Below are 24345 nucleotides of genomic sequence, written 5' to 3' on the forward strand. Positions count from 1 at the left end.
TTGAAGTGTGTCACATCCATGCAGTCACAGCTGTTTCCACCATGTTTCCACTGATATTAATCCTGTTCAATGACACGTTTCATATCAGTGAATATGTTCTTTAGGACGTCCACTGACATGTTTAAGTGTCCTGCTGGAAATCACTCAAATCATTCATGAAATCCATTAAAAATCCTTTTAGTGTTTCTAACTTCACCCTCTGTCCTCTCTCTCTCTCCATCCTCCTCACTGCTTCTTTCACTGATAATCACACAAACATCGTATTCAGCTACAAAATAACACAATAATATCATCTGATGATCATTATTATAAGAGCAGGATCCATATTTGATATCAGAGTAACACACTGCTTGGTTATGTGCAGTCATCATCAGTGACTGTGGGTCAAACAGAAGCTTTCTGATTGGTTGCTGACCTTGGTCACCTGTCCACTCTCACCTGTTTGTGTTTGCTCTCTCTTTGCTGTCTCCATCCTCTCTCTCCTTTCTCTCCCTCTCTGTCTTTGTACGTCACTCAGGTCCAATGGAAACAGTGACATTTACAAACCAATCAAAGACAAACTGATCCATGTCAGGTTATAACAATATTCAAAGTGAATACAGGCTGCTGCTGGACACAGACAGGTAACATCATTTTGACTTGCTGTCACCTGGATCTGGACTCATAAACACTGAAGCCCTGAACAGGAATACAAATCATTTTCTGCCAACTAGCGACACAGCAGCAGATAATGGCTCAGAAAGCTAAAATGAGCCAATCATTTCTGTGTTTAGTTCCCCTGAAATCAGATCTGATATCAGCAGCTCTGAGTTCATTCATCATTATTGTCCAGTGATGAGATTTCTGCTCCGTTTGGTAACAGTCAGCAGGTTTTTCCTGCGTGTGGACGTGAACAGTCGTACCTGACAGCAGGTAGCGAACAGAGATCATCTTTCCAGCTGGAACTCTTCACTGAGCTGAACTCATTCAAAATGTTCTGGAGTCAAAACAGGAAACAGTCCAAATGTGTGTCTTCACTCTGACTCTGGATCAGATCTCAGTGACAGAGTGTGGACATTATGGAAGCCTAAATGTGACACCGTCTTCCTCCTTCATCTGCAGATTAAAGCCAAACAAAGATTCTCATTAAAAGTCTGCAGGTCTGAGAGAGACTCAATCGTTGTGTCATGTCAAACACAGTAAGAGGAGCTGAAGCACAGATTTGAAGAGCAGATTCATCAGATTATGACCTCACTCTGTTTTGTCTTCATATACATTCAGTCTGTGTTTATAATGCAGATTTTCTGCTTTTATAATAACACTTTTTATATTTTCTATCATCACAGACTGACTGAGTGTCGACTCTCAGAGTCTCACTGTGAAGTTGTGGCCTCAGCTCTGAAGTCCAACCCCTCCCATCTGACAGAGCTGGACATGAGTTGGAACAAGCTACAGGATTCAGCAGTGAAGCTTCTGTGTGCTGGACTGGAGAGTCCAAACTGTGGACTGGAGACTCTGAGGTGAGTTCACTGACTGCGGCTGTTGTTGTTTTTCTATATTTCAGGTCTTTGATTGATGTTTGAAACTTTCTTTAGTTCCTAAATGTTCAGGATGTGTCTGAAGACAAATGTGAAGAAGTTTGAGTGCTTTCAGAAATGTTGTCTTTCCAAACGACTGAACAACAGTTTTTCCTTTTGGCTCCAAACAGAAGTGACAGACTTGAGCAGGGTTCATTTAAAGGCTGACAGAAGTGGAGTGGTGACGGGGAAATGTTTGACAGGACAGTGTTTCAGCCTCCACAGGTTCATGTTGTGCTCCATCAGTCAGTGAAGATGAAGTCAGTGCTGATGAGGCTGTAGAGTGTGTGAGGGATGTGAATGAGGATGATGAAGATCTGATGATAGCAGATAAAAACAGGCTGCAGAGACTTTGAGCCATACAGGGCACACAGTGTGTGTACAGAACAGCTGAAATCATTATGGAGGCCTCACTGGGATATGGAAGCTTCACAGTACAGCTTCAGTGAAGCTTTAAAGTCTCTGATATGAGATGAGAAATGAAGCAGCCAGAGCTTTTTCATGAGTGGAAATCCACTGTGACTGTGAGCTGCTGCTACAGCCTCCAGATTAGCCAGCAGCTCATCCTGCTCAACATTTTCTCACCAACTTTAATGGAAGTGTGATGTTTTCAGCTGGAGTGATGGTCAGGGTGGCCTCCCTCTCCTCTTCTTCTCCTCTTCCTCTTTCATTTGTAAAGCCACTTCTGCTGCTTTCATTCATTTGGAAGTCCTGTAGCTGAGCTTGGGAGAGACTAACAGCCTCGGCAGCAGAGGGGAGAAAGGCTGTAACACCACCACTTTACTCTGTTCTACCTGTCACATCATTTTATCAGGAAACAAATGTGCTCATGTTTTTACTATGTTTGTCTTGAAGATGTAAGAAGATCACATGGTGCTTTTTATTATTGTGTTGGTTTGTTTCCTGTCTCTTGGATGGAGCCCAGCTGTGCGTGGCCCCTGGGCCTGTGGTCAGAGTGTGTGCTGGATAATCCGGCCCAGGATGAGGCCAAACTGACATGGGATGAAATGTCTGTCACATAATTGAGCTTAGTGTAGTTTCATTTCTGCACAATTTAAAAACAACCAAAACTTTGTTCTGTCTTTTCTATGTTATACTGTAGACTTTCTTTGATACTGTGTCCAAAAGGAGCAGCTTTTACTTTGAAGGGGAGGCGTCTCTGTTTCCTCTTCAGGTTGGATGATGGAAGCAAATGAGTGTGTGATGTTCTTTCAGTGTTGCACTTTGTAGACGCTCCCTGAGCACTGGTCTCACAGCCAGCTGCACATAGAGACCAGTGTTGTTAGTCCAGGTCAGAAGATGACTTGTTGGAATGAAAATGAGCTTGTAGTTTGTCTGCTTTAATAATGTGACTGGAAGAAGGTGTTGGACTTCAAATATGTCCATTTCTTTCACACTTCACCTTTAAAAGTGAAGCCTTGTGGTTCCTGGAAGGAAAAACACGACTTTTTCAAGTCTTTGTCCTGTTTTTATGAGAAATATACGACTTTAATGTGAAACAGAGTTTTTTCTCTTGTTGTGTTTGTTTGAAGCTGCTTCCTGTTGGCTTCAGCTGTTTGGAGTTTCCATTTTCTAAACTTCTACATTCTGAACCTTCTTCAGCTCTGAACAGATGATGAAACACTGAATGATTTCAAGCTCACACTTTGTCTAATAAACTTACATCTTTTATTCTTTGTACAGATTGTGGGACTGTGGTTTGTCAGAGATCAGCTGTGATTATCTGGCAGCAGCACTGAAGTCCAACCCCTCCCATCTGAGAGAGCTGGACCTGAGTAATGACTCCTGGTGGACGACTAACACCAAGCTGCAGGATTCAGGAGTGAAGCATCTGTGTGGTTTCCTGGAGAGTCCAGGATGTGGACTTGAAACTCTGAGGTCAGTCAGCATGTTTTAGTTGTGCTGAGATGAATATGATGTGAAAGTTGTGCTGACACTAAACTGCAGACATCAGGCTGATATTATACTGATCCACACTGAGGATCTTCATGGTAAAGTCTGTTTTCTTCTTCTCTGGTTTAGTCCATTGACTGCAGCAGAACAATGTTCACATTTCAAACCTTCAAAGAAGAAGAAAAATCCTCCACTGGATAATTCACTGTGAAACTCTCAAACTCTTCATTCCACCTTAAAGTCTGTCTGACACTGAAATCCAAAGCAAAATGTGCGTTTGCTTTACAGACAGCAGTCCAACACAAACATACACACATCATCCAAAACACAGTCCAACATCCAAATCTCCTCCACTGCCAGCATGAATGATGGGAAAGAGAAGGAGGAACACTCTGACATTCAGGGTTAGAATGAGTTTCATGAAGCAGACTGTGAAGATCAAAGCTGCATTAGAAAGCTTACATGAATGAATGAGTGGACAGAAGTGGACAGAGATCATCTGAAGCACTTCAAAGGCTTTAAATCAGCACATTTCTCTTTATTCTTTATCAACTCTGTTAGTTTCTCTCAGTTTTCTGTGGAATGAAGCTAACAGCAGGCTAATAAGATGCTGACCAATAGGTTTCTATTAAAGGTTGTAATTTGTATATGAAAAAGTGCTTTGGCTCAGCAGGGATCAGCTTACAGGTAGAATACAGCTGCTGGATGGGATTAGCATGTCATAGCTATCTACCAAACTGCTAACTGGGGGATTTCAGGCCATCTATGAATCATTTTTGCTAACTGTTTATTCAGCTTAGGCTCACAGGGCTGGAGCCTGTGCCCTAGCTGTCATAGGGCAAGAGGCGTGGTCCACCTGCACAGGTGAGCAGTCCATCACAGGGCCAACAGAGAGAGACAGAGAAGCACTCTCTCACATCCACACCTACAGCCAATTTAGAAGCACCAATGAACCTAAGCAGCATTTCATTGGACTGTGGGAGAACATCCAACCTCCACAGAAAGGCCAACAAGCTTCAACCTACAACCTTCTTGCTTTAAGGCACTAGTGCTAACCACTTTTCCCCATTTCAGCCCAAATCCTGCATCTTCCTGTTTCTGACTCCAGGCCAGCTCCACTAACACTTTCTCATCAGACACTGCCACCTAGTGGAGGAAGTCTTATTTCCATTTGAAGCTTCAGATTACAGTTAGTTCCTTTACAAAGAGGTGGAGGTGGTGGGGCCACAGCACCATCATCACTGAGTGCCATAGGACACTTAACCTTTGTTTCCATATGCTGGGAACTTCCTGTTGTTCCAAGGAGGACTGGAAAATGTGTGAAAATCTCCCAGTCAGTTCCTCACAGCACACTTCAATCATTTCCCTCCCACAGCATCAGGACCAGGGCTTTTTCTCTCTTTGCTCCCACTAAGAGATTTCCACACAAACACCTCATCAGTGGGACTCTCAGAGCTACCAGCCCGTTGCTACAATCACAAAGCTCTTCATTGAAATCAATGATATCAAAGCTGGAATCAAATGAGTCCAAGTCTTCTGCTGATTCAGCATCACATTCATCTTTGCTCCTTGTTCTGCATCCCCACCATGGACTTCATTCCTTTCCAAGCCATCCTTGAGTGTCCTTTATTCAGCTCATCCTCTGCTTTACTTTTACACCTGATTTTAGCTGCTTTATCTCTCTTTCAACAAGTTTCTGTGCCTCAATCTTTTTCTTCTCTCCCTCATAACAAGACAGCTTCTTCTGCCTGAGAACATGTTGGAGTGATTTACTAATCCAGGGCTGCTTATTGGGGAAAATACTTCCTGTTTTCAAAGTAATCCCCATTTTCCCCAGAAAGAAATGTAAGTAGAAATCGATGATCTAAGTGAGAACATGAGCCTTTAAAAAGTCCCAGTGGGTGCAGTCAAAGCAGTCCCCCAGTCCCAGTATAGTCTTTGGTCCAGACTGGAACAACTGTGTGCCCAGTTTGAGCTCTGTTCAGTCCTGTGACCTGACAGACCCAGAGGGGCCATCACATCACATTTAGAAGCTCCCCTAATGGAGCCACAACACATGTCCAATACTTTGTCTGTCTTGTTGGACCAACTGGACGAAATGATTCAAGGACTTAGTCACAGAACAGAGATTCAAATCTCCAAAATCCAACTGGCTGCATCAGGACATATAGTCTGAAACTCTGCACAGTTTCCTGTTTGAAGCTGCTTCCTGTTGGCTTCAGCTGTTTGGAGTTTCCATTTTCTAAACTTCTACATTCTGAACCTTCTTCAGCTCTGAACAGATGATGAAACACTGAATGATTTCAAGCTCACACTTTGTCTAATAAACTTACATCTTTCATTCTTTATACAGATTGATCGACTGTGGTTTGTCAGAGATCAGCTGTGATTATCTGGCAGCAGCACTGAAGTCCAACCCCTCCCATCTGAGAGAGCTGGACCTGAGAGGAAACAACCTGAAGCATCCAGATGTGAAGCAGCTGTCTGATCTTCAGCAGAGTCCAGACTACAGACTGGAGACTCTGGTGTAAGTAGAGTGATGGAGTGAGTGGGTGGTGCTGTCAGCAGTATTGTACTAAACACAGTCAGTATGAAACAAAGATCCAGTGTTTCCTGTAAAGCTGCAGCTTCTCAGTGAAGCTGTGAGAGGAGAATGGTGACAGGCTTCAGGATTGGACACAAACATTTCCTGTTTCTGACCTTTATGGTCACCATAGTAACAACTGACACGCTCTGATCAAACGCTGTCAACAGCCAATCAGCTCTCTGAACAAAGCAGCACGCAGACCAATGACTGCATTCATTTCCAAGTTTAAAGCAGTGAAGAACACAGTCTGTAGGTGAGGAAGAATTTAGTGAGAGCAATGTTTGGATGGAATTCCTCCAGTTAACAGCTGGAACCGTCCATCTGGATTGTTGGGCTTGTTGTTGGGGTTCCTACAGAGCTCAGAGTGGACACACCAAGGTTCTTCTAATGAATGAATGTCCAAACTCAAACTAGGAGGGAAAAACATTTTCATCAACTTCAATAAAAATCCAAAGATTAGAAAAAGTGAAGCAACAATGAGTCCTAGTACAGTCCCAGCACTGAAGTCCCTGCTGCTCTTTATACTGGATGTGCTGCATCACTGACTGACAGCTGATGAAGAGTCTCTGGAAACACTCGTTTATCTCCTCTGCTCTTCCTTCTTCTCTCTGCAGGTGGAGGTGATGATGGTAAACAGGACGGTGTGTGTGCTGAGAGAGGAGGAGCTGTGTCCTGATGATCCAGAGAGGTTGAAGCAGCAGCAGCTTGTGTGTAGAGACGCTCTGACTGGGCCATGTTACTGGGAGGTGGAGAGGAGAGCTTAATCCAGCAGTGACTGACAGAGGAATGAGAAGAAGTGCAGATGACTGTCAGTGCTGCAGAGTGAACTGCTCTGAGAACAGCTCCACTGTCAGACACAATGTAGAGTCCAGCATCATCCCTGTGTGTCCCTCTGGATCTGACAGAGGATCATCAGTGTATCTGGACTGCTCTGCTGCTGCTCTGTCCTTCTACAGTCTCTGCACAGTCTCTGTCTGACTCTGGCTTCAGACCCTCCTGGATCAAACTCACCTGGAAAGACTTTCAAACATCACTCAATAGATTTGAATACAGAATATATTTGATATATGCTGTAGATGTACTGTAGAGTTGCAGTTTGTCCCTTGTAAATACAGTCTGTGAGCAGCTGTGAGTTGAAAGATCTTTCTAGAAACACGAAATGTTTTCACTCTTCTGTTGCTTTTTCATATATTTCCACAACATTAATATTGATCCCACCTGTTTCATGCTTTTATACATAATAACAGGACACGTGTGATCTGAGCGCTGCTGTGGTTGCTGTGCTGCACGTCTTCATTTAGATAACAGAGACATCTAGTGGTTCAGAGGGAGAACTGCAGGAGGTGGAGCTGTGTTTTAGCATGGAAAACTTTTTATCTTTTAGGCGCAGATACAAATATGACAAGTATCAGTGTAAGATACAAAAGGTCACATCAGTCAGCAGAGGGAACAGTGATCACACAGCAATGTAAGAATAGAAACAACAGTGAATCTGGACATGTATACAGATGGAAGCAAACAAACAGGATGTAACACTACATTAAAGCCACAAATGGGAAGAAAACAAACCCAAAGGAAAATATATTTGATCTCAGGAATCCAAATCAGATGCTTTAGAGCAGGGGTCGGCAACCCTGGGCACGCGTGTCACAGCTGCCACGTGAAGGGTTAACTGATGGCACGACCATAGCTGGACTGGCCATCGGGCATACCGATGGTGATTTTTCGTTTTTATGGGCTGATGATGTTGTTTTATTTTCTTGTAACGGTATAAACAATGAAAGATGGCGGATTGGCCGGATGCTGGTCGATGTGTAGAAATAAATCAGGTGTTTGGTGGTGGCTATGGCGGAGCTTCCACAGAGGCAGCAGGTGGATGAGGGAAATTGGAGGCAGGAGGAGCAGAGACCCGAGGCGACCGCCGGTCCGAGTGTCAGGTGAACTGAACTTCAGGTAAGAAGTTATGACCTGCAGTCTGTCTGGGTCAGATATAAACCAAGTTTAGGTGGAGTTTATTTTCCTTGTGCTGACTTTTTACAGTCAGTTACAATAACTCGTACTACTACTAGCTAGCATGACGGAGTTTCTATACAGCTGGGTGGTGCTATGATGTTACTGATAGTGAACTTTACAGTGGCTTGCAAAAGTATTCGCCCCCTTGAACTTTCCCACATTTTGTCACATTACAGCCACAAACATGATTCAATGTTATTGGAATTCCACATGAAAGACCAACACAAAGTGGTGAACACGTGAGAAGTGCTGATTTTCTAACACTGGAAAATAACTCAAAATGTTAGAAATATTCCAGTGTTAGAAAATCAGCACTGCTCAGTGTTAGCCATTGTTAATCTTCAAAACTGACTAGGTTACTTTTAAACATATAACACTGTCAAAAGTGTTAATTGTTGTATTTAACACTCAGAGGAGTGGACCCATATAGACACTCTCTAGTGTTAATTTAACACTGGAGATGTTGCTGTGTAGTTATACAAGCTGTTACGAGTTCAAAATTGGGGATGGAACAAGAGGAAAAACCACAATAACAACACTGGTCCGGCCGGGTTGAGTCAAACGATGATTTTAATGAACACACGCGTGGGAGATGGACACTGTATGCAGACAGCCTCAGATCTCAAAATGGTGGAGCATTGCTCAAACTCTTATAGCCTCTGGTGCCTCCACCTTATCATAAAAGCCTAAACATTCACATATTTTTCTCTCACACGGCGCCTAAGCTACGACCTTGGCTCCCCGTTTATCTGCTCCTGCTGAGATGGGGCAGAAAACTCCAGCATGTTCTGTTCTCTTCTAATCAGACAAATAAGGCAATGACTTTCTGCGAACAGTATTTCTTATAACTCAGCAGTATAATGCATCATAAAACAATATCATTCATCCACAATAAATCAGCAGTCTAATGTAATGCAAATCAGTTTAACTAATGCAATAGTTATCAGCTTCTTCTAATCCAGGAGAATAATGCAAACTAGAACTACCTAATAGTTCACAATCTTTAATTAAGGGTATAACATGGCATAAAATACTATTATAATCTAACAATTCCCCCTGATGAGCTCATTAGAATAATGAGCTCATTAGAATAATGAGCTCACCAACACCCTCTAATCTCTTCTCACTCCTGAGGTCCTTTGTCCCCCTGATGGGCGAACCATATGTGAGATGACCTGTGTTTGCACAGGTCAGATGCAAGAAAAACTATTATTACAACAATAGCAGGTACAGATGACACTCCCCAGTTCTCCCACAGCTTTATTTGGTGCTACCTTATACCCTTCAGACGTACTCAGACTAGAACCTCTGTCCAAGGGGCTTTTAACCTTTATTTTATTGCTGCAGCTACCAGTGTCTTCCAGTTGGGTGATCCTCTGCTCTTCTTTCTTCAACCTCAGGGGTTAGACAACCCTTCAGTCGTGGCACAGATCAGGGGATTATTCTGCCCCGATTTCAAACAACGATCTGTGTATCCTCCAGAAAAAGGAACAGGAACGTGTCCCCCTTTTTGCCCAAGAGCCTCTCGAACCTCGTTGGTCTGGTGTTCCCGGATTTCCGCCAACCCCTTCATGGTTATTGCTGTGTTTATGGGATCCATCCTTTTGTGGTGACTAGCTAGAGCCCAAACGCCATGACCTTTGGACCCAGTTGGTGTCTCGGCAGTCACCGTATCTGTTTCCGCTGCGAAGGATCCTCGCATATCTGTAACCTCGTCTGGTGTCTGTTCCTTTCTCTGTAAGAGACAGAAAACCAAAACACCTCTCTGCCTAGCTCTAATAATCTAATGTTGTTATCTACTGACCTTCTAGTGATTCAGAATTGGTTTAAAACAGTCAGAATGTTCCAGGGACTTATTCTAATCATATCCTATGTGTGTGTAAGCGTGTTTGCATTTAGCCCTCTGCACTCAAGGCATTTCCTACACTTTATCAGTCCGGACAATCACGCCGAACGAAGCTTCTGACCTTCAAAAGGCCGAGTGCCAACTCATTATAAGCACATTTGCAAGGTGTGTCTGAAAATTATTGAAACCACTCTTTTTAACAAAAGGCAAACAAATTAACGAATCTTCTAAACGCTCTTCAGTTCATTTCAATGATCGAGGCTTAAACATAAAAATAATGATTTATGCTTCTCACTGATTCTCTAAAAAAAAAGTCCAGAAACTTCTCGGGCCACTATTAGCTTAAGCTTTACCATACCTAAATTATTAAAGACACAAATCAACTTTTGACACAAAGGTTAGGCAGCTACAAAGTTTCCCAGATTGTTAAGTTGATCTGCGTGTAATGTTCTGACTCAGGTATTTAATATTTTTATAAATGTCATTCAATCAACTACCACTACTTAAACTTAGCAAAAGACATAATTGAATAAAAATCACAAAAAATAATATGATATCAGTGGTGTGTAAGCGCGTGCGGCCTTCTTTGCTTCAAGTCACTCAAATCCATAGATCAGCCAGACCTCGCGCTGACTGTAGCTTTTAACCCTTATTAGCTTGAGCACAACTCTATAATGAGCAACAAACTGCAATATGTATAAAAATAATCATAGTTGCACCTGCAAGGAAAGATTATATGATTATCCTAACACCTGTAAATAAAAGATCAACCTGAGGTTATAACAATCACTGAAACACAAATGTTAGTATAATATCAAAAACTTCAATTAGATGATGATCAATGCAATGCTTAGTACTTGATTCTGATACAATAATAATGCCGATGTGAAAATAACAGTAAAACACCCCCTTTGTCCCGTTTAATTTGACACATAAATATTTATAGATGGCTCTTTTAAATTTGACTTTCCCCTGGTTTCTTCCTCACTGACCACAGCAGGGGAAACTCTGTTTTGACTCAGCCATGAATGCAGCTCACCTAATTAATCACTGAGCTCCTTCATGACTGACATCTGAGAGGGTGGCGCTGCATATTCTTCCTTTAATGGGTCTATTTTCAATCTGTTAATTAGATTACTTAAACATGAAGCAGACTACATCCACCACAAGTCAATACAGCTGTAGATGTGGCCAGTCATCAATCTATTACCAATTAATAACAACAGATAGCTTTTATTTTATGCATGCTCTTAATCAACCACTCACCCAGAGGATCTTCAATCCCAGGAAATTCCTTCTCCTCTTAAATTAGTCTGTCCTCCTTCCATGCCCTGGTAACTGGTCCATCCAGAGCCACATGATCTCGAAATATACATACAACAAGCCAAACCACACCTTGGTCACACCAACCCTTTTCCGCCCTGATAATGTCCAATGCCATCCCAGTATGGACTGTCAAAAGTAACTTTAACGCTGACTGCTCCGACAATCCATTTTATAACATTTCCTGGTCAGATTTGCCAATCTCTGCACCAGGGTTTTAAACGTTTCGCCATTGTCATTAGTTTTTATTTTCATTTAGTTTTACCTCCAGATTTTCAATAGTCATCAGTCCTGATGTTTATACCAGTTGTAATTAGTTTTTACCAATTCTTTGCTAGTTTAGTCTAGTTTTTATTTTCTGAAAATCCTCAGTTTCAGTTTAATTATGATTAGTGTCAGTTATAGTTTTATTTGTATTTTGCAAAAATTAAGTGTAACAAAATCCCGGTTTCATCATATCAACCATGCTCTTCTGCTTATCCTTGGGTATTAAAACTATTAACTCTTGCAGCACTGCGTGTTCCTAATTTTGGTTCAAGTAAATTGATAAACTTTTGAAGGCTATTGACTCACAGTTATTTAAATGTCCCAGTCCTGTTGTCTCGGGATGCATCACGCTGCCTTGTCTGGGGTTAGCTGTTTTCTGGGGATGCGGGTTGAGTGGGGGAGCTCTTCAAGGAGGGGGAGGGTGCTCCCCCTGATGAGCTCTTCAAAATAAGCTAGATTAACCTTCTTGTGTGAGCTTTTCAAATGGACTTCAAGGTTTGTGGGACTTTTGTTTTATAAATGTCCCTCATAACCCCCTGATGACCCAGTAATTCATTTTTTGCGCACTGTAGTGTACATTCAGTTTTTGCTTGTAGCTCTCATACTCTACTTACCACTCATCTAAGTCCTGATGTTAAAATTTTATCCCATATGTGGGGGTACGGCCTTGCCAACTGTTCTTCCTGTTCAAAATGGCTGGCATCCCCACAAGCACATTTTTGGAAGAAAAAAGGTAAGCATGATATTTACATTTAAGATATTTTTATTTAAACTCAGATTTTACTTAATTTTCAAAAATAAACATCTAGTAAATGATCTTAGGTGTTCTTTAGAATTAGGCTTATTTAGTTTCAGAGAAAACATGACTAATTTATTAATGTGTGCTCTAATATACATTGGGACCTAGTACTTATATTTATTTCACTTTTTTCTAGTAGACAACTCTTTGACAAAGGCAGGGAGAATTCTTAACAGAATAACTGACCGAGATTCAAGCATAGTTTTTCAAGGAATGAGAGTCATGTGAGCCAAATAGGAGAGAGTGAGACCCCAGTAGGAACTACACAAAGATTATCGAGATGCAGTGGCAGGTGTAATAGAGAAAAACACAGGGCCACCTGATATCTATCATCGTATCTGGTTCAAAACCGATATGTAGGAGAATCCGGAAATTTGAATTTTAAGTTAAAAATAAAATCTGGGTGAAATGCAGAAATGTTTTCCACTAAAGTAAAAATAAGAGTCGCAATTATAGATGAATCCATGGCCCCTAATTGTTTCTACAAGATCACGTCGTTGCTGAAAGTTATCAGTGATCTCAATATGCGAAAAGGATTCACCGTATCTGGAGTTCAAGCTCCTCTTGACTGAGAAACCTGGTACAAACATGTGGACATGACCTGAATAATATCAGTAATGAAGAGTTCTCTCCAAAACTCAAGAAAAAGCTTGCCTGAAATGATTAACAGTCCAAGGCATTTCAATTATAGAATGGTTGGGTGTAACAATGAAAGAGATGTGAGATGAGGGAAGTGCCAAATGTTCCTTTGTGTCTCCAAATAAAAATCAGTACTTCCTCAGATATCCTAAATAAATTGACTTTTGTGAAATAGAAAGTTCAGTGCCATCACTTATTCCTGAACCAATAGTTTACAGCTAGTGAAGTGTCAGTGACTTCTAGGTTGGTCCCTGATCTTCATCTTATGAGATTGTTATTTTAATAACACTTGATTTATTTAAAAGAAAAAAGAAAAAAGAAAAAGAAAAAACGAAAATATTTTCTCCCTCTTTTTTTCCTTATTCTCTGGGTCTCAGGAGGACATTATGTCCCTCTCCACTACAAGACTCTTGTTATGTCTAAAAAACAGTCAATCCTCAATTGGACTCTGGCGTTTTCTCCCGACTTTCCTGACATGATTCTGCGCGTGGACTGAGCAGCCGCACAGACGACTCAACTACCGTAGCGCCTTAACTTAGCTATTGTAGGGCGCACACACATCAGTGAAACTAAACACATTTTACAATAAATCCAATTGACTTTGGCTAGTTTGGTGAACATTCATTACAGTTTTAGTTAATTTTCCTTTTTTTTTTGTTATTTCCGTTAAAGCAAACGTTTTTCCACTTCTAGTTTTCGTTATTTCATTTATTTTCTTTAATAATAATAACCCTGCTCTGCACACTGGAATAAACATAATCAACATGATCAACATTTTACTGCGTGTTATTTCACCATCTTATTGAATCAAATACTTCATCCTTCTGTGGTTTACGACATTATATTTATCCACTCTATCTCTAAATGTTAGAAGAATTTTCAAGTTTAGGGTCAAATTTTTGATAATTTGACCATAAGTGAAAGTCATGGCGTTATCACCCCCTTTGGGGCTTACCTTTCCCAGTTTAGATGATATTCCTCCCCATTCTCTATTCTTTGCAAGTACCCCTTTTTCGGTGGCGAGAAACTGTTGGTGTGGCCAAGTGGGTGCTGTAAAAACAAAAGCTCAGGACAGAACAGTCACCAGTCATGTACTTCATACAAAATTAAGATATATTGACCTTCATATTGATCCTCTGAGTGTAATGTTACATTTTAATTTAAACTTCTCAAAGCTAAACACAATATTTTACTTTATTTCACTCTTGTTCTTGTGCAGCACCACCCCTATCGGTTCTCTTAGTTTTAAATTGCTGACTATTTCAAAAAGCACCCAAAAGGCGGGGACCAGTGTTTATCATTACATATCTCTCTTTTGAGTTTGGCAAGTCTATCATTCCCCTGTTATTCATAGACCTCAGTGGACGATTTTTTTTATTTTATTGTTTTTTTTTATAACCATTAATTGAATTTTTACAATGGCCTGCTATGGTTAACAATAACATGTTCAGTCATGGGCGAAAACGGACCTTTTCTTCACTTTAGCATTTAACATTCCCAACAATTTTATAATGATACATTAATTAAAATACAGCTACTATAACACAATTTTCTTAATGCAAACATCAGTAACTCAAAATTAGCAACCAAAGGGTTAAGTCTGCAGCTCACCCTCATGTGACGCTGCAGCCTCACCCTTTTGTCTCTGTCATTCTTCTGTTCTTACAAAAACAACCCAAAGCAAGACAAAACATCCACCCTTCTTTTACAGGCTGGGTGAATTGTTTGTGGACATCTACTAATCCTAAAGTCGGTACCATTTTTGTCTCAGTATCAAGTCAGTTAAAACTTTTAGTCGTCAGTCCATCACAGTCCAGTCACATGCATACATCCACACACATTCATACCAGATATTGCTGATAATGGAGTCTCACGCGCAACCTACTCGAGGCTCCCTCACCAGCAAGATGACGTCATCATTTTAAAGGAAAACAGTTCCTTGTTTTTTGGACCGGATTGGCTCGCTACAATCCTTTTAGGCTCAGGACTACTCATGTGATCCGTGTCCCATATAAGTGAATTTCTCCCACGCCCATTATAATCATGGAGAAAAACACTTTACGACTATTTTCAGTAAAAATATTTTATAGCGCTTTAAAGTTCAATCTCTCAGGCCTGGATTAAAGAGTCGATTTGTTAAATCAGGAACTCACAAAATACCAAAATATCACCACCGGTGGATCACACCTCTCAGATGTTCTTATTTCAGTGCACTGTCACAAAAAGCAAAAACAAACGTAACCAATAAAATACTCATATAATAACCTATACTGGGGCCCATTACAAACATGTCCAAACATAAACCATCTTCCCCTCTCTTGGAGAAAGAAAACAATCCAAACTTCACTGATAAAATACACTTTGTGTCAAGCAAAACCCAAAAATCCACCAAAACTTCACACACAATATTGTGTAGGCATACAATTACCTTAACTCCTTTTTTTCTTTTTGCACCAACAGAACATGTTGGATTTACTTGCTTCAATAATGGACACTGGTTACACACAAACGCTTTGCTTTAGCAGAAACTTAAACAACCAAATTAAATCAACACAACCTTTTCATATTCTCTCCAAAACTCACACCGTTCATCCATCATTTTCACTCTGTGCCACTGCTCCTTGTTAAACTGTGTGAAGCACAGTAAACAGTTCAGTGGAGGCCTTGAGCCATAAACAGACATCACACACAAGGATTGTTTTCATAAACAAACTGCTTTAGACCCTGTCCCCTAAATCTACACAAATGCCCTCTGGGCGGCATGAAATGCATTTAACCAATAAATAATCAATGGGTTCTTATTGTTGTAACAGACTCCGTATTTGGATGTTTGTGTGCAGCATTTGTTAGTAAAGCATTCTTCATTGCATCAGCGTGTGTGTGTCTCAATTCTCACTCAATCAACGAGTGCATATGTTCATATATATGCTATTTTTCATTCTGAGTCAGTGCATGTAGATGTGTGTGTTTGTGTGGGTGTTTGTGTTCATCACTTTCCTGTTCTGGTGTTCTGGATAAACCACGGCCTGAAGCGTGCCCTGGGGTCCTGCCCTCCTCCATTTCAGTCTGTTTGCATCCATTGTTGATGCTAGTTAAAGTTCTGTCCATACTGGTTCTGGCCCCGATTGGGGCAGTCCTTTTCTCCAGTATCCTGCATCTTCTCCTTATGTCACTCCTCCTTAACTTGACCCTTTCACTTCTGTAGCTCCTTCAGGGTTTTGATACACAGCTCAATCGTCTGGATGTCTATGTCAAACTCCAGTCTACGCTGCTGCTCCAGCTCTTCCTCTGTCTCTCCCAGCCAAGTCAAGATTTTGTTCAGGTCAGAGTTCAGCTGCAGCCACTGCTGCTCGTTCTACTTCGTTCTCATCTCCTTGCTGAGGTCCTGAGCCTGCAGAAGCTCCCAGCGCTCCATCACTCCTATGGTCTGGGGGTCTGAGCTGCTAGGATCTGCCAGTCCAGACACCGTATCCTCTTCCTCCTCACTGTGTCAATACCTCCACGACACTCACCCCTCAGTTGCAGATATCCCGTGTATGAGGAGTCAGTTTCTGTGCCTGCACAATTGCAGCTGCTGTTCGTTTGTTGCAGGCGGAAATGGCTGACCTCCAGAGGGTGTAAATGAGAGTCTGCAGCCGCAACTTCCCCAGTGGAAGACCTCAGTGTTTGTTCTGTTAACTTAACAAAGGCCTCAAGGAAGTTTCTGGGATGCTCATCTGGCCCCAGCAAGCTCCGGCCTGACTTCACGTCCAATGGCTGGGACTGCAAGTCTGATGGGTTCGATTCTCAGCCAGCTCCTCTTGAGCCATGCTCAGTTTCTGCTCTGATGTCTTGAGCTCTTACTGAGGACAGAAACCTCAAAGTCTTTTCCATACGCATCAGATTGAAGTCCATTGATGTTTCCCTTGCTTTGCTCCACGGCCTTCTGCGGCTCTGCTGTTCGGCTCTTCTCAAAGGTGAACTCCTGGTCGAACCCCGACACCTGTGCCTTCAGCTTATTTTGTCCTGGTGCTTTTGTTCATTCTGAGGTGCCTCCTGACCTCAGTTACTCCTCCTGTCTCTGGCACGCCATTTTTTCTCTGCCCGATCATCCATGTTGGTCCGTCGCTGTCCTGCACAGCTTTGATGCAGAGTGGTTAAGGTCAGCGTTGTTTTGCTCGGCCTCACTTTTCCTCCGGGCTTAATAGGCGTCTCGTCACAGCTCTGTCAGCTGAAGCTGTCTGGCAATCTCCCCCGTATAATGAAACGGGCCTTGAATTTAACGCTCTCCGTCTCCGCTGCATGAGATCGTTTTCCTGCAGCGCTGTTGACATCTTCAAGTTGTTCTCATGTGTCCAGCTGCTATAGCATTTGGTCAGGGTCACATCCAAGATGGTGGAGGAGAGAGCAAAGATGGTAGGGAGGGAGAGCAGGAGTCCAGGGTCCGCCTGGCTTTACTGGGCCGACAAAGCAGCCTGCAATCAAGCATAACTGAGAAACAAGGAAAGAGAAAAAAGAAAGAGAAAAAACAAAACAAAACAAACAACGACGAACGAACCAGAATGATGTTTTATTGGCTGTGTTATTCAGAGAGGGTAGAAACACCGGGGCCAAGCCCTGTGTCAACCTTCTCTCCCCCTTTTTTTTGTTTTTTCTCATATATATATAATATATTATATAATCAACTCATAACCCACCAAGCTAACAGGACAACACAGGTACATGTTAAAATTCTTAAGATCATGTTTAAAAGGAAGAATAAAATTTTCTTTCATTCAGTAATCACTTGTATTAATCAATCAGCAGAAAACATGTCACAATTTGACTTTTTTAGCCACTAAATTTGTTGTATCGTCACTGGTTGGTCAGACCAGTTTTTTTTTTTTTTTTTTTTTTTTTTTTTAAGTTAAGTTGTTGTCCTGCAACCCAGAGAGTTTATTTGTTAGTACTGGATAAACTTTATTCTTTAACGGCGGGTGTATGTTAAGTTTCACTGCTTCAACCTTGCTGGAAAATCTTCACACGTTCATGAGTGTAAGCTGTTTCTTCATTGCATGTGTGTGCATTTGTAGGCAAGCAGGTTGATTTTAACTTTTCTCAAACTAGGCGTTACCTTAAAAGGAGCCTTTCTCTCACATTTCTCTGCTTGTGTGTGTTTTTGTTTCACCTTTTGTTGTGATGCTCCGGACGCCTTCCCAACCTCCACAAGTCTGTTGGCCCCAATTTTATGTGTAAAAGCTTCTCTTAATTTCTCCTTTAATTCTCTGCTAGCTGCTGTCTTTTCCACAGCTGCTGATTCTTGCTTAGTGTGGTTTCCATTACTATAATTTACTTCGGCCGCTGTGCTTGTGGGGGCAGTTGGTCCAGGCCCGTAGCCACCTGTATCAACACACTGAGAGATTTATTTAATATCATTTTTATCACAATCTTACTCTGCCGGCTGACGTGCCGGTCTTAATCATGCTCGATTTGTCTCTTCTATATCAAAACCCAGCCGAATATCAAACATTCAGGGTAGTCATTCAAAACCTTATTTGTAATATTATAATCAACAAAATCCGCGTTTTAAATACAAGCATGTATCATTGCTTGCAAATCATAATTATAACACTCAAAAACACGCTAAACAGCAACAAAAGTCCTCTGTGCGCGTCACAGCTCATTTGCATGTTCACACACAGTCTAAAAATAGCTCGCAGCGCTGCAGCGCGCTGTTGTCACACACAGGGTCACACAAAGCTCAGACAAAACTCTATTATTTTATATTACAAAGACGTCTTATATTTACAATCACTGACAGGCCTGACAGATTCAGCACCTAACAAATTTCGACAAATTTAAGTTAACGGGTCCAACCGAAGAAAGTCCAACTTTTTTGTAATCAATTAACCAGTATCTGTTTCCTCCAGAACAGCCTATGGCCTGATTTCTAAAGAACCTAAACAATTTCGACGAATTTAAGTTAACGGGTCCAACCGAAGAAAGTCCAACTTTTTTGTAATCAATTAACCAGTATCTGTTTCCTCCAGAACAGCCTATGGCCTGATTTCTAAAGTCCCTAACTCAATTTAACTTTGTCCAAACAAGCACATGACACCGTTTTCAACGATGAGGAGACTCTAACTCCTAGCTTATTCTCGAGATGCCCTGTACCCCACAGCTAAGCCAAACTGAACTATCCCTGTTCGCCGACAGGTCAAAGCCGCGCGTCCACGACCAGGAGGGGGCGTAACCCCCGGGCTATGCGCTTCTTAGCATCTTCAGGTGCCGTCCTATAATAATTTTCACCTACACAATTTCGACAAATTTTACCATAACGGGTCCAACCGAAGAAAGATAACTTTTTTACGACCAATTAAACAGTATCTGTTACCTCCAGAACAGTTTCTGACCTAATTTCTAAAACAACACATAGCCAATTCCCTACCAAACTACTTGAGACTCTAGCTCAATTCCTTGGGACTCTAACCCAACTTTATTACGTTCATATTTCTTCAACTTCATTAAATACTCTTAACCGACTTTAACTGCATAACACACACGGATCCTCATCAAAATCAAAACAGACCCTCTACCAGTAATTTCAGTGAGTAGACTTTAATTTAGTCATATCCAATTTGGCACACTTTGGAAATAATTCAACAGGTAGTGCCTTACCTTTAGATAAGCCGGCTTATGCCCACTCACGTCAGACCACTGGCTTGTGCCTGTCCGTTCGATAACCTCGGACCGTCCAAACCTTTAAATTCCACCCCAATACCACAGGACGAGCCCCCAAGCTGTTACGAGTTCAAAATTGGGGATGGAAACAAGAGAAAAAACCACAATAACAACACTGGTCCGGCCGGGTTGAGTCAAACGATGATTTTAATGAACACACGCGTGGGAGATGGACACTGTATGCAGACAGCCTCAGATCTCAAAATGGTGGAGCATTGTTCAAACTTTTATAGCCTCTGGTGCCCCCACCTTATCATAAAAGCCTAAACATTCACATACTTTTCTCTCACACGGCGCCTAAGCTACGACCTTGGCTCCCCGTTTATCTGCTCCTGCTGAGATGGGGCAGAAAACTCCAGCATATTCTGTTCTCTTCTAATCAGACAAATAAGGCAATGACTTTCTGCGAACAGTATTTCTCATAACTCAGCAGTATAATGTAATGCAAATCAGTTTAACTAATGCAATAGTTATCAGCTTCTTCTAATCCAGGAGAATAATGCAAACTAAAACTACCTAATAGTTCACAATCTTTAATTAGGGGTATAACATGACAGAAAATAATATTCCACTTTTTACAGTAACTTTATCTCTGACCTGTCTGGTGTGTTCTTTGGACTTCATGGTGTTGTTGCTCCCAATATTCTCTTAGACAACCTCTGAGGCCGTCACAGAGCAGCTGTATTTGTACTGACATTAGATTACACACAGGTGCACTCTGTTTAATCATTAGCACTCATCAGGCAACGTCTATGGGCAACTGACTGCACTCAGACCAAAGGGGGCTGAACACACACCCCACTTTGCAGTTATTTATTTGTAAAAAATGTTTGGAATCATGTCTGATTTTCGTTCCACTTCTCACGTGTTCACCACTTTGTGTTGGTCTTTCACGTGGAATTCCAATAAAATTGATTCATGTTTGTGGCTGTAATGTGACAAAATGGGGAAAAGTTCAAGGGGGCCGAATACTTTTGCAAGCCACTGTATGAATCCTGGTTGTGTTTACTGACCTGGAAACGATTTTATGTGCACGGCGCTCGAAAATCTGTCAGATGTTTTAGTACGACTTTGCTAAGCTACGAAGCCGCACCGCTTGATGGATTGTTGGAGCATTACGGCTATCGTAGGCAGGAGCCTCGCGGAGTGATACGTACTGTGCTTCAACATAATATTACTGTATTGTGTGTTTGTTTAACCTCTTTTTAAGTTTTGTGGATATTATACATGGTTGTGCTGAGGATATGTCGGCCAGTTTCCACTGGAAATGCCTTTTGGTTAAACTGTCAGCGAGGAATTTGCATTTGCACTGTTACATTTTTATATAAGTTTAATGCACATGAAAAGCAGCTGCTTATTTAAGTGAAAATTGATTGTTTTTTTTTTTTTGCACAAATGAAGTGGAGTTGTAAAGTATTTTGTCTCGTGTCAGTTATATCGTTATCGCACATTTTCAAATTTATATCGTGATGAATATTTTTGGCCATATCGCCCTGCTCTACTTCTACAACACGCCTTGTGTAGATGAGTTAGTGAGGCAAACTGATCAGCTGTCTTATTGTGTCTGTTGAGTGTTTGGTTTTGTGAACAGCCTCTTTAATGCACGAGGGTGTGACCATCCACATCCTTGTATCTGTCCACTGTCAGCCATTCATTTTGTGAAAATCTGGCCAAGTCTTCCAAGTGTGCGTGCTTTTCCTTCTGACCAGATGCAGCTTTTTGCACCATAACTTTATTGTCCTGATACTGATCATCACACTGTGTATGTGCACTAAAACAGCAATCATTTCACTGCTCAGGTTACAAAATGTCATAAGATGCTGCATGGCCGTACAAGATAGACTTTGGTTAGCAACAACTCTCTGAGGCCTCAACTGTGAAGCAGAACGCTGTCTTATCCGGCTAACTTCAAGAGCCAAGTTATCCTTTGAACCTAATCTGCTCCACAGCAATTTATGTTCCAAATGTGAGATCACCAGGTACAAAATCACCACCTACTAACCAGTAAGACCAAAAAAAGAACAAAATAAATAAAATCCCCGATCCTGGAAGGTCCCTCAGACCGCTGTGTGCAGAGAGTAGGAGGGTGTAATATTTTTCAGCAGAGTCTGACGTCTTTGTCTTTCCATGATTAGCAACGATAATGAACATAGATTCTCTACAACTTTACTGTTTTGGAAGTATTAATTTATGATCCTAAAGCAGGACACCTGCACTGTAATTAATGACCTCACATCACATGTTTAAATTATGCTTTTACATTTAACCTTTTAATCAGACCAACAAAAAGCTCATACTCAATTTTAGCAGCAGTCATTGTGACACTGATGATAAAACTTGTGTAAAATTGCAAAACTGTAAAAAGAAATTTAAAAAAAAAAAATTTAAAAAAAAAAAAGCATTTTTGTAGCTCAATGTTGAAATTACAGTTAACTTCACCGGTTGGCTGTTTCACCTGTAACACTTCAAAATAACATGCTAAGGTTTAATAGGTTATAAGGAATATACTCTGAGCCCTGAGCAGTGTTGTGCTAATAAGAGACGTTTTGTGTGTGCAGTGAACCAGTAAGTTTTGTATTTCATAATTTATTGAGTTTCTATTATCCTTTCTGACCTGCGTTAAGGAAGCCATTAAAGCACCATGTCCGCTATAATAGTTCTGTAGTTTGATGCTTGAGTCGTTGCAGACTTGTTGAAACTCCCTCACCCGTCAAAGCAGCGTCTTTGTTAGTCGAGTCCAGCAGATGGCAGTGTTTCACTGTCTGACGGCTGTCTGAAGCTTCAGCTGGATTATCCGTTTGCTATGTTTGCCATGTTACAGTGGGGAGGAAAAACTCCCTTTTAACAGGAATATCTAGACATGAGTGATTACTGCAGTGGGGCACTATCTGTGCTATCTATAAGAAATGTTAGCAACAATAAAACTGAGGATCAGGGCTCCATTTCACTCCAGTGTTCAGTGGCATTTTAAAAGAGTGAATACCGACGCTGAATGTCTTTGTAAAGCAAAAGCACTTTGTTAGCCTTTACAGAGCAAAGCTATGGATCAATGTGCAGTGAAGAAAAATCGAGGTGGCCAGTCTGTCCTTTCCTAACCAATCACAGAGCTCCTTACATTGCACCATGTGGCTAATTTGCGTTTTACTGATATTGCTGGGCTGCTGTCAATCATTTTGTCTTTATATTACAACAGAGCATTGACCTTTAACCTGTTTAATTCATACTGAGTATTTAAAAAAAAAATGTATTGTCATAATAAATTCTGCCTCACTGAAACACCATTTTGCATTAGCCTCTATCACCTGACTTGTCACTGATGATATCACTGCATGAGCAGGCGAGCGGTAGCGGCGGGGGGGTGTAGGTGAAGCTCGTGAAGAACAAAATTCTGTACGAGCGGACGCAGTGAGTCCAATAACCAGGGGTAACTGGAAATAAGGTGTTGTAGGTTGGCTTCCACAGTGTAAAGAGACGCTTCTCCCTCATGCTCTAACAGCTGGTAAATCAATTTAGAAGCAGAGTCGATAACGGCCTCCTGAAGCTCCCTAGGTGGGGTGACTGCCGCTGGATCCATATCTGGCTGGTCCGTACTGTCACGGCGGGTGAGGAGAGCCGTGTGAAAATAATAAATGAGGATCCAATCGCAGGCAGTTGTGGAGAAGTGAAGGTGGTTTATTGAACACAAAAATAAATATGGACAAACAGCAAATGGAGCACGAACTAAACTAGACTGGAAACAACTAAACTACAGAGCACAAACCTGGACAAGAACGAGCAGAGGAGATGGACAGCAGGGAGAACACACGGGTGAGACATGGTGGATACACAGACGCACCAGCAACTACAATGACAGAGGACACGACTTAAATACACAGAGAAACACAGGGGAATTACACACAGGTGGTGGACACAGCTGGGAATAATCACCAAGACGAGACAGAGGTAAAACTGAACACACTCACATGAGACGCAGACCTTCACAATAAAACAGGAACAAGAAACCATCACACTAAGACGCAGACTCGACATAGAGAGAGAGACAGAAAATGACACATGGAACTAAACTAAACCTGCAAAAACATGACAACTCAAAATACTGGGTCAAACTGACCCAGAACCGTGACAGATTTTCTATAATGTTTTGCTTGAGCATGTCCTGCTTTTCTGTAATGTTATTTCTACAGTTTTAGCAGTTCTTCTCGAGGGAAAGAGAAAGATGTAAAAATCTTATACGTTATATATGTTAAATAACATGTGTAGTGCTCACATGTAATGCAGATGTTAGCTTTGATCTAACCAATAAATCCTGATTGGATGTTGTTAGCGTTAGCACTTGTGTTTGCTTCCCTGCTGTACAACAGCATTACCAAAATACAACTGAAGAAACAAACTCAGTTATGAAAAGTTTGTGTTCAGTTTGCAGTCGCTGAAAATAATTACACCTTTGGGAATGACATGGAAATGCTCCCACACTAAAGATTGGGTTTTGTTTTGGGGATTTTCCATCTTAATTTATCTGTCTTATTTGGCTACATCTACGACACTGCTATGCTCTCTCTTGCCTATGTTTTCGTGGCTGCTGCTATCTGTATTTTAATATATATATATATGCAATGAAAATTCCCGTCTCGCCCCTCCCGGCAGTCTGTATACTTTAAGCTCGGGTAGTTTTTACACAGGATACGGGAGGATTATTGAGAAGAACCTAAGCAAACACGTGACA

General features: G+C 41.4%; 2 protein-coding genes across 3 annotated transcripts in view; both read left to right on the plus strand.

The window, feature by feature from the left end:
- Nucleotides 1–24345, plus strand: part of LOC308403394 (NACHT, LRR and PYD domains-containing protein 12-like) — a 1254170-nt gene that overhangs the window by 393035 nt on the left and 836790 nt on the right. The gene's annotated exons all lie outside the window — the stretch shown is intronic.
- LOC308403425 (NACHT, LRR and PYD domains-containing protein 12-like) overlaps nucleotides 1–24345 on the plus strand; it is a 646283-nt gene that overhangs the window by 386711 nt on the left and 235227 nt on the right. For both annotated transcript variants that reach the window (XM_080892827.1, XM_080892828.1), the window contains one exon: nucleotides 3240–3434. In XM_080892827.1, coding sequence (XP_080748953.1) covers nucleotides 3240–3434 — 195 coding nt within the window. The remainder of the gene's footprint in view (nucleotides 1–3239; nucleotides 3435–24345) is intronic.

Source organism: Rhamphochromis sp. 'chilingali' (genome assembly GCF_963969265.1).
Source record: "Rhamphochromis sp. 'chilingali' genome assembly, chromosome: 1".
NCBI lineage: Eukaryota > Metazoa > Chordata > Actinopteri > Cichliformes > Cichlidae > Rhamphochromis > Rhamphochromis sp. 'chilingali'.